We start from the raw sequence: 14,052 nt of genomic DNA, 5'->3' as shown, positions 1-14,052 counted from the left end.
AGTTTATTTATTAAGAATTTAAAGTTATATATTTTTATCGTGGGATCAAGGTCAAAAGTTTAATTGATGTTAATTTAATTAGATTCTTAATTATTCTAATCAAGAGGCACATGGAGCTAAAGAACAAAAAAGTAAATGACGTTTGCCCTTTAATTTTCATTGAAAGCAAAATTTATAAGGTTAAAGAAGAATCGTATTTAATGAACACTCCTGGCTTCACCTAGGGACATGGATTTCAGTTTTTTTGTTTTCTTTTTTACATTTTAATTCCATTTTCCACTAGCAATTAATTAAAAAAAGAAAACAGTCCACATGGGATAACACAGAGAATAGCAATTTCTTCCACCTTCCATCTTCCAATTCTTTTAAGGAGAAAATTCCGTTAAAAAGTTTCCAAATAAACAATCCTTCTAAGAGTAATTAATATTTTAAAGATTAATTGTATTAAATATTTACAAATGGATATAAATTTAAAATAGCTCTCAAAATACTATTATCATATCAATAAGATTATTTTGTCAACTTATTCATTGTTAAATATTATTTCAATTTGGAATATATTTAAAATACATGTATCAAAGTTTAAACATTCGAGTATATATTGTATGAAAAACTTAAAATTAAGTTATTCAAAAATAAATTGTATGATTAAAATTTAAGAAAATTAAAATTTTAGTGCTATATATTTTATAACATTTTAAATCTAAATTGTCAATGCCATGTAAAAATTATTTCACGTGTAACATATATTTCATGACAGATCTAAACTGGCAGTAAACACCCAAAGGCTCAAAGGTTTAATTAGAATAATTTTAAAGTCCCGTTTACTTGCTTTTATTGCAAAATGTTTCTTTTAAAAGCCATTGACAAGGAAGAGTAACTAAACAATGAGTCACTTTTCTTGTGGCTGAGGGAAGGAAGAGTTAAAAGGCGTCTTTCTTTAAGCCTCTGTCTCACCAGCATTTATTCCAATAGAAGAGGGGGGGAAAGGCCTAAAATTTCCAATTTCTTTCTGGGATTTTCTCTTACAATGAGGAGCATAGCATCTTGTTACAATGAACATGCTATCAAAGTGTCGGATTCTTATTGTTCAAGGCCATCAAATCAACCTTGTCTCACCCCCAGCTTTACCCCTTCAACTCCAACCACTGTAAAATGTATATACAAAGCTAAAATCTCCTCTCAAAGAAACCTCCTCATCGCCCTCACATGGTGCAACAATCTCCTAGGCCGAGGCCTAACAATCGCGGTTGGCGAAACCCCATCGAAATTCGATCCCAATTCCCACCATCTTTCAAAGAACAAAGGCAGCAAAACCTTCAAAGCTTGCAATTCAGAGATTGAAGTCTTTTGGGATGTTTCCAATGCTCAGTATATGAATGGACCCGAACCAAGCACCAGGTTTTCACTTTTTGTTTTAGTTGACTCCCAACTTTGTCTATCTCTTGGGGATATAATTCATACCAACAATGAGGAAAAGGCAACATCCAATTTTTCATTGGTTTCAAGGACTGAAGTTTTCATAGGCACCACTAGTGTTTTTTCAACCAAGGCTCAATTTTGTGAGGAAGGATTGGTTCATGAAATTTTAATCAAATGCAATGAAGAATATGAAGAAAAACAAAAGGTTTGGAGAAACCCTGAATTGTGTGTCACCATTGATAAAAAGAAGGTGTTTCAAGTGAAGAGATTGAGGTGGAATTTCAGAGGGAATCAAGTGATCTTTTTGGATGGATTATTGATAGATATGATGTGGGATTTGCATGATTGGCTCTTTAACCGAACATCAAAGTGTGCTGTTTTCATGTTTAGGACAAGGAGTGGATTAGATAGCAGGCTTTGGTTAGAAGAAAAAAACGCCAAATTTGGAGAACATCAAGAAAGAGGTGAATTCTCATTATTGATATGTGCTTGTAAGAATCTTGACTAAGTTATTAATTAGATTGGTTTTTTTATTAATATATCTAAAGTATTTTTTTTTTGGGGGTGTTATTAGATTTTGAAATATCGAAGAAGATGTTAATCTTCTGTTTATAAGAAATTTACATGCTTAACTTGGGAGTGGAGGAAATTAAATTTTAGAGTTGTAGAGATTGAATTGTAAATGGAACTACTTCAATGTCTATCTCTTTCTTTTATAATTAAACTATGCTATTTGGAATTTAAGTGTTGTATATACTAGGAATCACTTATACTTACGGATGGATAGCATTTCAGCCCTTCTCTTAAAAAAAAAAGGTAAATTAACCTTTATACATTTCAAAATCTGTAAATTAGTCCCTCAGTTAAATTTTCTATTAAATTATGACATGAAAAATACTAAAAGTTATTTTTATGGGTAAATTATAAACGATCACCCAACTATGCCTTCCATTCTATTTTCGTCACCCAACTATTAATTTTTTATTGTCCCTAAACTTTTGAAATTAAATATTTAGTAACTCGATTGATGTAGGATTTTTTTATTGGTCTAGTAACAAAATTAGCCTCTAATGTTTACACAGTCTATTAATTTGATTCTAAATATAAAAAAATTAACAAATTTAGCCCTCAATGTTTACTTAGTAATGGGACAATGGATGGGAAGTTCTAACCCCTACAAAAAATTGAGACCATTTGTAAATTCTGAGGGTTAATTTTTTAAAATTATGGCTTAATCGATATAATATATAAAAGTTGAGGGCTAAATTTATTATTATACCGATTTTTTAACTGTCACGTCAACTTGTCGTTTGTGATTTTAATAGGAGTAACCAAAATGACTGAACTATGTAACGTGGGTGCTTAAATTGCAACTTTTTATTATTATTTTGAGTACCTAAAATGAAAATTTCTGATAGTTGAGTGACTATCCCTGTAGTTTACCCAACATAATAATTACTCAATAAAAAGTGAGTCCCACTCGAACTATGGCACCTTAAAGCCAACAAAAAGTATTGGGGAATACTTGTACCGCAACAATTAGTCCTCTTGTGGGCTAGCTGGGCAGTTTTGTATTGAGTCTAATTTTTTTTACTTTCTAATTTTGATACACATAAAAAATAAACTCAAATAATTATCCAACCCAATACTTAATTTTTTCTCCATAAATAATTATTTTATTTTATTTATTTAATTAATCAATTCGATTGAATTATTTACAAAACCCAAATATAATTCTATTAAAATTATGACGACTTTATCGTAATAGAATCTACGCCTAAATTTAATTTACTTTCCTAATTATAAATACAATGACTAATTAATTTAATTCTCACTTTGAATCAATTATTTAATTTCATACAAATAAATAACAATTCAAAAAAATTAAATTAATTTACCAATCATCTCTTGTCCTCTTAAGAAAATGCATTTATTACGAAAAATAACTCATGAACTATTTCTCATTGTTCAATCGTTTACGATTCCAGACAAGTGTTCATGTCAAAACTAACATACCAACTTTTGGTCCACTATCATGTGAGCACAAGTTTTCAATATCTCAAAGCACATGAGTTACATGCACATGGTCATTCACTTACTCAAGATTTAGGTAAGTCATACCATGAATGTCACAAGTGAATTAATCTATAAACAGATCTACAATAAATTCAACTTGGGTCCTGTCTAATGTATTGTCAGCTCAAATAATTACATATATGTCTCTATTTTTGGGAGTTAATCCAGCTCCAATAGCCAAGACAAACTATCTCCCAAATTGGACTTATAAACGACAGAATAGTCCTCTATTAAGTCATTTGCTCAACCTAAATCTGCGGACTATGGGCAATTTAGATTACTTACTAATGTAAGTTGTCTTCTCGCATTATAATCTATCCATATAATATAACTTAATATTAGTTAAATTTTAGGTAATTAAGAAGCCAATATTTTCTTCTACATTTTGCTTTACTTGCAAAAACCATTGAGGACTAAGTTATGGCCAGTAGACATGCCCTGGAGTAGGCCCACGACAAAGGCATAAGGGTTGTTATTATAGAGATAGATGCAATTGGAATCATTTCAAAGATCCAACGGGATGAGCCTAATTTCTCTTACTTGGGTAGCACATTGGGTGATATAAAATCAGTGATAGATAACTTTGATTGTGTATGTATTTCTTGTTTGTCCACAGATTGGCAAATAGAGTAGCCCATGTACTTGCAAGGTTGGGAAAAGATAGTAATAGTAAGGTTATTTTGATTTAGATGATAGTTTGTATCGTCAAGTTATGTATAATGCTATTAATGTTGATTAATAAAAGTGATGATCTTTTACTTTAGAAAAACCCATTAAGAACGGTTTAGCTTATAGATAATGAATGACATTTGTTTATTTCTATGAATAACTAGTTTGATCATTTCAGTAATTTGTTAGATATGATGAAATTACTTAAATAAGGACACAATAATCCTAACCCAAATTCCCATCTACAACTCCCTCACTACCCTTCTTATTAAGTAATTCTACAAAATACCTATACTCTTATCTCTCACTACTCTTCTTATTAAGTAATTCTACGAAATACCTATACTCTTATCTCTCACTACCCTTCTTATTAAGTAATTCTATGAAATACCTATACTCGTACTTTTTTTCTTTTAATATCATTCTCTTAGCCCTCACATTCTTAGCCTCATCCCTAACCCATTTACAAATTCCTAAGTTCATTGAATTGGGTAAATATTAGGATTATAATTCTCACAAGCTAGTCTCCTTTCAAGGTAAGAGTCCTAAATAACACCTTCCATCTAAAAATCTCATTCCAATACCCTTTTCAATGCTACTCTTTAAGGATTGATTTTACTTACCTTTATCATTAGATTCTGTAACACCCCATACTCGACTTGATCATTGGGTTTGAGCAACAAGATGTCACATTCGTTACTGGAGCAACTACGATAAATTATATTCAATATTTGACAATAAACATCCAAATACAAGCCTTTCATGCATAAAACATGTTATATAAGAATTTTCGAGTCAAATACAAGCTTACAAAAGCTCAATACCATCTTGGGGCGGGATAAGGACTAAACTGTAAATTTTTCAAAACATCTCAAATGGATGTCACGACTTCTAGGGCTTGCTGTCACAGCTTTTGAAGACAGGTGCTAAACTTCCCAACTTGTGGACCAAAGTGAAAAGTTTTCAAAGTAAAACAGAGCCGACGTCACGACCTTAAACAAGAGACTTCGCGACGAGGAGGGTTGATGTTGTGACATTCAGGGTGTGAAGTCGCGACTTTCCAAATAGTCCACTAAGTTTCCATTTTACCTTTGATTCAACCTAGCATACTCAACATTAGTTGGCCTCAAGGCCTTAATCAACCATTTCACAAAATTAAAAACATGGTCAAAACATAGTTATCAAGTCATTAACATCATTTCCATACATGACTAAACAAACTAATTTCACATATTCACAAATTATATACAACCATTTTGACTATTTCTAACAATAGACCAAGTATCTTTAGGTACATGCACATTGAATAAACAAACAGTGCATCGAGCGATAACGCTCAATAGTACTTTCATGATTCAAGATAATATAGCATAAACATTAGTAATATGCTCAAGACAAATACATGCATATATGTACTCAATGTCCAACCAATTCATGTTATAAAATGCCAAATTATTTCCATAATCTTTCAATACATGTAAGCATACTTATCACAATACCAAGGCAACTTATTCAACATTGTAACATACATGAAAAACTTCATTTACTTTTTAATTTCCAATCCTTATACTACATTCATATTCAATACTAATAATGAATCAAACATACATTGATATAACTTAACATCAAGCTTACTAATTCTATATTAAATCAACATAATTTACCTTTTTAACTTATGATTCAAATCCTTATCTCAAGTCAATAGACTCATTCACATTCATTCGGTCCCAAGGCTCGTTTTCAATTTATCCACACATATATATGCACAATTGATTCCATAGCATTAACTATTTCATTTTTATCTCATTTACCAAGTCAAAATATCATACCAATTTCACATAACTCATTTCAATACCACATTCTATAATCAATCTATAGTTTGCACCATTTACACAATATTCATTTCAATGCATTTTCAAGTATCCAAATTTCAATTAAAATATATATCTCCCGATGGAACCCTAGTAAAATAGACTCAGATACACAGGTGAACTAAGTTGCTCGTCTGAGCTACAATTACATCAGGTTACCTGTCTAGGTTAAACCTATGTTACATATTACCTGAGAATCAACAACAAGGCTAGATCTAGTTAAATAACCCGAGAATCTTATTATAATCTATACAAGCACGTATATGACCCTATTTACATGCCAATGTATCCTAGTCTTTTACTAAGGTCACATGGGCAACATTTATACTTATATGCATTATCATACCTATAATAGTTCTTATTCATTTGTCATACCATATGTTCGATCACATTTGCATTTCCGTACCATATACATTGTTTTATCGCATCACATTTATTTGTCTCAAAATATCATTAATCTACAATTAACATACTATACACATGATTCAATCCATCCAGATATTACAAACCATGTTTCATAAAATCATACTTACTTTTTGTAACACCTATCGTCCAACCCGATCATCGGGTCCGAGCTACAGGATGCTACATTAATTTCCAGAGCAACTACAGTCAATTATACAGTAACATAATTATTCAAACATACAATTATATGTTAAACACATTTACATTATGATACACAGTCAAATCCAAGTCTTAATCGATCTTAAGCTTTTTTTGTTTACTTGAGCATGAAATAGGACCAAATTGTAAAGTTTTAAAATTTCATGTTCAATGTCATGACGTCACTTCCTCCACGTCATGACGTCACCAAACAATTTATCATTTCACGGTGTCAGGCCACTCGACGTTGCGAGATTACATACTGTCAGCCAACGTTACGACGAGGAAGATTGCTCGTCGGGACATGAACAATGTTTTTTGGTAAAGTTTAGGCCATTTGGTACCTATTTCATGTCTACCTTTCAAACCTCACATTTGGTGCATATTTGCACGACTTTACCTACACAATAATCATTCCAAACACATACCAAAACATGTATAAACATTCACAATCATCTTTACACCAACTATACTACCAATTCAACCATTAAACATATATTCCATTACCATGACATTAAAACCAATCAATTTAGAAAGTATCAAACATTTACTTAGCTCAAAGCTTCTTAAAATATGTCAATTTACATTCATAAAAGCCATTCCAAATGTTTCCAAATGTTTCATACTCATACCAAACCATTTACAAAATCATATAATTTTTAACTAAACATTTACATTGCTAAAATCAAGCATTGGAAATGTTTGAAACTAAACTATCATTTAAGATCCAACAAGTGCTTAACACCTATATACATGTCAGAAAATCGAGGTTTAAAATGATTGAAAGGCTACCGAATCAATAACGGGATAGTGTGAGCTTCTTGACGATCCAATAGACACGTTTCGCAAGTTAGCAATCTAAAGAGACAAGGAAGATAATAAGGTAAGCATTTTAAATGCTTAGTAAATTCATAGGTAACAAATAAAAAACTTACATTGATAAAAAATCAAAATACAATAAGTTACCAAAATGTTGGCATAATTTGACTAAACATAACATGTTACAAAATTAATAAGGTGAGTTTTAAAAACATCAAATCAAGTATAAACATGTATCTATCATACCATTCATGTCACTATAGCTAGCAAGTTTAACTCTTATTCCAATCGAGAGTAAGGTAATCATATATATACATATACTATAGACTTTATGTTTACAACATTCACAAATTCATCATTTGAATACCGGATTCATTCTATATCATTTTAATTTTTCATTTCATATCATCTATTTTGCCCGATGAAACTTAATAAACGAACTTGGATACACAAATACTAAATCACACTAGTTGCTCTTCCGAGCTAAATATATTTGTGTTAGGTTACCTTCCAGGCTAAACCTTTAATGACACATCAAATTTTATATAAGTCGCAAGGCCCAAAATCAAGCTCATGAATGTGATGGGCTCAAATTTTCTCAAGGCCCAATAACGAGGTTGAAGGCCAAGCATATCCGAGCAACATTAAATGAGACCATCCAAGACTTTGTTACCAAGGCCTTAGATACGCGCACGACTAAAAAAGAAAATCAAGATTCACTTTCTTGTTTTCAAGAAAACCAAGAAACCGAATCTTTGTCCAATTTTGATGTTTCAGACTATTTCAAGAATCAAGAAAATCAAGATTTCAAATCTTGGAAATCTTGGTCCATGAAATCAAATTTTGCAGCCAAGGCGCATTGAATTTTACGTACGAGCTTGAACGAGCCAAATTTGAGGGCAAACGGATCACAAGACCAAGTTCTTGAAAAAATGGCTCGTTAGGATGCCTACAAGCCTATCCTAAAGTTGGAAAGTAATTTAACTGAATATCTGGTCAAATTATCATAGCGGCCAAATTGCAAAATATTTAACTATAGGTCCAATTTTATTTCAATAGGTGGATCATCATGTAAGAATTCAGCCCAAGGAGCCCGTTTAATTCCTTTGGCCTAATTCCCATTAAAAGTCCATACTTAGAATTATTTTGTTTTATTTGATTAGTTTTCATGTTAGTTATTCCATTAGGGTTAGGAAAACTTATTTTGGGGGCCTATAAGTAGCATGGACGTCCACCCTTACAGATGAACAAATGATTTTTGTTTTTTTTAAAAATTAATAATAATTCTCTTTGAGTTTTTCTTCAAGAATTGTTCTTGAGTTTCTTTTAGAAGCTGTTTTAACATCTTTAAGGTTGTGGGAATCATCTTCAGGTTTTTTCTTGCCAAGATCTTTTTCTTGGAGGGGGAATTAGAGCCATTGAAAGGATTTGTGGATTCTTAATGTTTCCAAGGCTTCTTAGGATGTCATTTTCTCTTTTCTAGCCTTAATTTATCGGTTCTTGTTTATTTTAATTTAGTTATTGTTGTTTTGGCTTACTGATTTTATTGATTTTCATTCTAGGTTAAAATTTCTTCAAGAGAGACGTTCCCCTATCTTGTTCCATCAAGTAACACATCAAAATTAGGAGTTTTAATCTTTCTTGCTGTTTCAAACATTCTTGCACAAAATAATTTGCTGTTGTCTTTAAAATCACTTCTAACAAATCTATTTTGTGTTTTATTTTTCCAGATCTAGTTGGGGCATTTTCTTGAGGTCCAACGACAGTTTCTTTCCATCCAAGAAACCCTAATTCATTCTCTATTGGACTCTTTACCAGCTGGTTCGTCTTTCTTTTGTTTTAATTCCGTTTGACTCTCTTTTGTGACAACTAATCTGTTTTCATTGTTTCTCGTTTCAGTTCACATTCATCTAGAGATCTAGGTTAAATTCACAACTTAGAAAAGCTACGATCATGTTTCGCACACGTTTCGTATCATTCTTTCTCAAAATTGTTTGACCAAGCTGTAAGTATACATGTCAGGTTACCCATCCAGGCTAAACCTTTAAAAAGACATCATGTTACCAGTCCAGGCTAAACTTGTGTCACATGTATCTTTAAGTCCACAAAGAATGTTGGATCTCAGAAATCAATCCATATCAGTGTGCACAAGACCTTTATTAAGTTCATCCGAGCATTTTCACCACATATATAAATTTATTTACAATTTAGTCCAAATCCCACCTTTATACCAATTCACCACCAAACACATATATAATCACAAGTAAAATACAAAAGAACTTAAACACATTTATACCATATGAACTCATCTGGTCAAATCAAAAAACAAGTTGAAATTGTAAGGACTAATCGATAATTTTGCCTTTTCCTCGACTATTCTCGGTTTCATTCAATTTCTGATTTATACAACAATTGCATTTAATCTATCAATTCCAAATAGTTTATAATAGTCCATGATATGAATGGATTAGTTCAATTTCACTTGTCGAATGCCGCTAAAGTTTTGTATTTTATTTAATGTAGTCCATAAAACCGAAATTGCTATAACTTTTAAATTTGAGCTTTAATTTCGAAACTAATCTCAATTACATCCTTTTAGGACCCTCTACTATAAAAAATACAAAAATTCACATTAAATTAGAAATCTATACACTTTAGTCCATATGTTCAAAAACTAGCAATTAAACTTTATAATCTAGTCTTTTTTCACTTCTAAGCTTAAAATTTAACAATTTAATACCAATTTCTTCAAGAAAGAATCAATGAAAACTTTTAGAAACTTTAACAATTTTGCAAATTGGCATATGGGCTAATTAAATCAAGCTCCCACGACCTCAAAAACATAAAAAATATAAGAAAAGAACTTTAAATCTTACAAATTTGAGGGACCGAAAGTTGAATTTCTTGAAACCCTATTTTTCTTTCTTGTTTCAGTGATAGAGAAGAAGATTAATGAAAATGGTTTATTTTTTCTTTAATTTTTTGTCTTTTATACTTATAATTAAATTAATTAATCTTAATTAATTAATAAAATCTTAATTAAACAATCTTTAAGCATAATTAACAAATTTTGTGGATGCTAATTGTCATCCACTACCGTTTTTCACATTAAAAATGGTTCAATTGCTCTTTTTTTCCTTCAACTATGTAAAAATCTATAGCGATAAACTTTTACAATTTAGCACTTGTACCTTAATTAACTACCAATTTGAAAAAAGTAAGGGACCAAAATTTAATAAACGTTAATACTAACCTCACGTAAATATTAAATATTAATATTTATAGACTTGAGTATCGGAAGTGGGATTCTGAAACCACCATTTTCGACACCACTAAAAAAATAGCTATTACAACTCTCCCACTTTAGAAATTTCGTCATCGAAATTTTTACCTAAGAAAATGTTAGGGTACTATGATGTCGTGGTTCCTCCCGGCTTCCACGTAGCCTCTTCCATACCATGACGATGCCATAATACCTTTACTAAATATACTAATATTTTTCGTAATTCTTTTACTTCCCAAGCTAGAATTTTTACTCATTCTTCACTATACATCAAATTAGGTTGTAACTCTATTTTGTCGGGAGATATTATGTGAAAAGTATAAGATTTATAAGGATGTAGTATAGATACGTGAAAGACATTATGAATCCTTTCGAGTTTTGGGGGCAAAGCTAATCGATAGGCCACCAGACGAACCCTTTCTAAAATTTCATACGACCCTATAAATCTCGAATCGAGTTTCCCTTTTCTGTCGAAAAGCAAGACTCTCTTCTAGGGTGAAAATTTCAAAAATACTTTATCATCGATATGAAATTTAATATATTTTATTTTTAAATCAGCATAAGATTTTTATCGATCTAAAACAGTTTTCAAACAATCTCATATAGCTCAGACTTGTTCTTTGATTTTACAAATCAAATTTGTCCTTGACAATTTTCTATCACTCAACTCTGACCAACAAAGTATAGTTTTGCACTTACGAACATATAGAGCTTCATATGGTGCCATTTTGATACTTGACTAATAGTTGTTATTATATGAAAACTCAACTAACGATAAAAATTTCTCCCAGCTGTCTTCAAATTCAATAATACAACATCGCAACATGTCTTCAAGTATCTGAATCACCGGTTTGATTGTTCGTCACTTTGAGGATGAAATGTTGTACTGAATTCAGTTTTGTGCCTAGGGCTTCATGTAACTTACCCTAAAATCTAGAGATAAATATCGAGTCTCAATTTGAAATGATAGATAATGGTAGTGTGGCGCAAAGCCACATGCCCGTGCACCTAAATTCAACATACGACACGACTGTGGCCTGCGCTCGTCGTGTATGGCACACGACCGTGAGGCAAACTATGCCATAGGCTGTGTGTGCCTAAAATACCTTTAACAATAAGCCAAATTTGACCAATGATCCCTTAAGCCACAAGCCAATGGATTAGACCCTTGAACAACATGATATAAGACACCAAAACATACGAAATTCACCTTAATTCACTCAATCTAAGTGCATGACCAATATGTTACAATTGGCATCACAATTCATTTATGAAATAACAACTATATGCCAAGATTTTTCATGTTTAAACAAATTCAAACAATCATAATTTCCTTAACTAAGATATCAACAAGAAAAGTTCAATAAGTGACCTAAAACATGAGGACATATTTTCACAATTTAAGCATATTTCATTCAACCATGCCTATAAACATTTCATACCATTCAAGCCAATCATTCCAAACATTAACAATTACAAAAATTAATTATCAAGTCATGCTAATACCTAAACTGTAACATCTCGAAATAGGGCTGAAATGGAACGGTGGTTACGAAACCATGAATCTGAGATAGAAAAGTTTATTGTGATTAATTTTTATGATTTACCGATTGATTGGATGCATGTGTTAGAATACTGATAAGAAATTTCATCGATTGCATGTCTGAATTGCATATTAGGGTTTAATTGCAAAAGTGGGTAAATATGAGTTTTAGATGATAAAGGATTTAATTGAAGTACATAATTGAAGTAGAGGTCCTTAAATGGTAATTAGACCATTAGATTTTCATGGACAAAAATGGGTATGCATAGATAAAAATAACTAAAGTTTTAATGAAGGGCATTTTCGTCATTTGGTAATAAAAAGAATTAAAAGGGAAAAAGATGGCAAAATGTGCTCATCTTCTTCCATAGGGTCGAAACTTCAAGGACACCATAGCTAGGGTTTTTCATTTTCTCAAGCTCATAGTAAGTGCATCCAAGCCCCGTTTTTTAATATTTTTTTTACGTTTTTTGAGTCTTCGTAGCTCGATTTATCTTATTCTACCATTAAATCATGTTAGGGTTTATATTTGGAAAAATACCCATAGGTGAAATGTGTTTATTTTGATGTTTTATGGTAGAATATGAAGCTTTAAATTATGTTAAATAACTTTTGCTAGGCGATTTTAAGTGAAAACGAGTAAAACGACATAATCGGTAAGAATACCTAATGTTCATAAGTAAATGTTAGAGTGGGAATTTAATGTTGCCATAGAAGGGAAAGATGTTCAACATGTCATAAAACATAAGAATGAGGGATGAAGTTTAATTCCCGAGCTTTGGGGCAAAAGTGTAAATTTGCAAAATTTAGGGGCAAGATCGTAATTTTGCCAAAGTTCGAGTCAATGACTGTTTTAATGAATGTGAGTATTAAATAAGCTAAATTTTCTATTATAGATCAAGAGGAACGTAATCCGAAGTTAGACCGAGGAAAGAAAAAGGTTGAGGACTAAGTTGTCATATTCATGGATTTAATGAACCGAATCTTTCGATCGTACTTGCACAAGTTTGTAGTTATTTTTATTGATGATATTCTAATTTACTCTCCTAATGAGATTAAACATGCCGAACATTTGAGAACAGTTTTACAGATTTTGGGAGATAATCAGTTGTATGCCAAGTTTAGCAAAAGTGAGTTTTGGCTTTGAGAAGCCGGATTTCTTGGACACATTGTCTCAGGTGATGGTATTAAAGTTGATCCGAGTAAAATTTCAGCAATTTTTGAGTGGAAACCACCCAAAAATGTGTCAGATGTTAGAAGTTTTCTTGGATTAGCTTGTTATTACAGACGATTTGTAAAGGGATTTTCCATGATAGCTACCCCATTGACAAGGTTGTTGCAGAAAGATGTCAAGTTTGAATGGACTGAGAAGTGTCAGCATAGTTTTGACAAGTTAAAGGCATTGTTAACTGAAGCTCCTGTTTTAGTACAGCCAGAATCGGGTAAAGAATTTGTTATTTACAGTGATGCATCATTGAATAGATTGGGCTGTGTACTTATGCAGAAAGGTAAAGTAATAGCATATGCTTTCAGACAGTTAAAGCCACATGAGAAAAACTGCCCGACGCACGATTTAGATCTAGCTACAATTGTATTTACGTTGAAGATCTGGAGACATCACTTGTAAGGAAAATTTGATTTACAGGGTTGATCTAGTCAAAGAAACAGAAGAGAAAGTAAAAGTCATTAGAGATTGCTTTAAAGCAGCTTCAGATAGACAGAAATCCTATGCAAATTTGAAAAGAAAAGAGATTGAGTTTTAGGTT

General features: G+C 31.6%; 1 protein-coding gene across 1 annotated transcript; it reads left to right on the top strand.

Annotated features, from left to right (window-relative positions):
• Positions 1 to 1,030: 1,030 nt before the first annotated feature.
• LOC105785481 (uncharacterized) lies at positions 1,031 to 1,930 on the top strand. The gene has a single exon (XM_012611585.2). It carries the CDS (start codon positions 1,031 to 1,033, stop codon positions 1,928 to 1,930), a length of 900 nt encoding a protein of 299 aa, XP_012467039.1.
• The last annotated feature ends 12,122 nt before the right edge of the window (positions 1,931 to 14,052 follow it).

Source organism: Gossypium raimondii, chromosome 1 (genome assembly GCF_025698545.1).
Source record: "Gossypium raimondii isolate GPD5lz chromosome 1, ASM2569854v1, whole genome shotgun sequence".
In the NCBI taxonomy this organism is placed as follows: domain Eukaryota; kingdom Viridiplantae; phylum Streptophyta; class Magnoliopsida; order Malvales; family Malvaceae; genus Gossypium; species Gossypium raimondii.
The sequence above is the reverse complement of the archived record's forward strand: the minus strand, read 5'-3'. Positions and strand labels throughout refer to the sequence as shown.

Excerpts from the sequence above, each read along its gene's own strand:
- LOC105785481 (XM_012611585.2), top strand. The coding sequence starts at position 1,031 with ATGAGGAGCATAGCATCTTGTTACAATGAACATGCTATCAAAGTGTCG.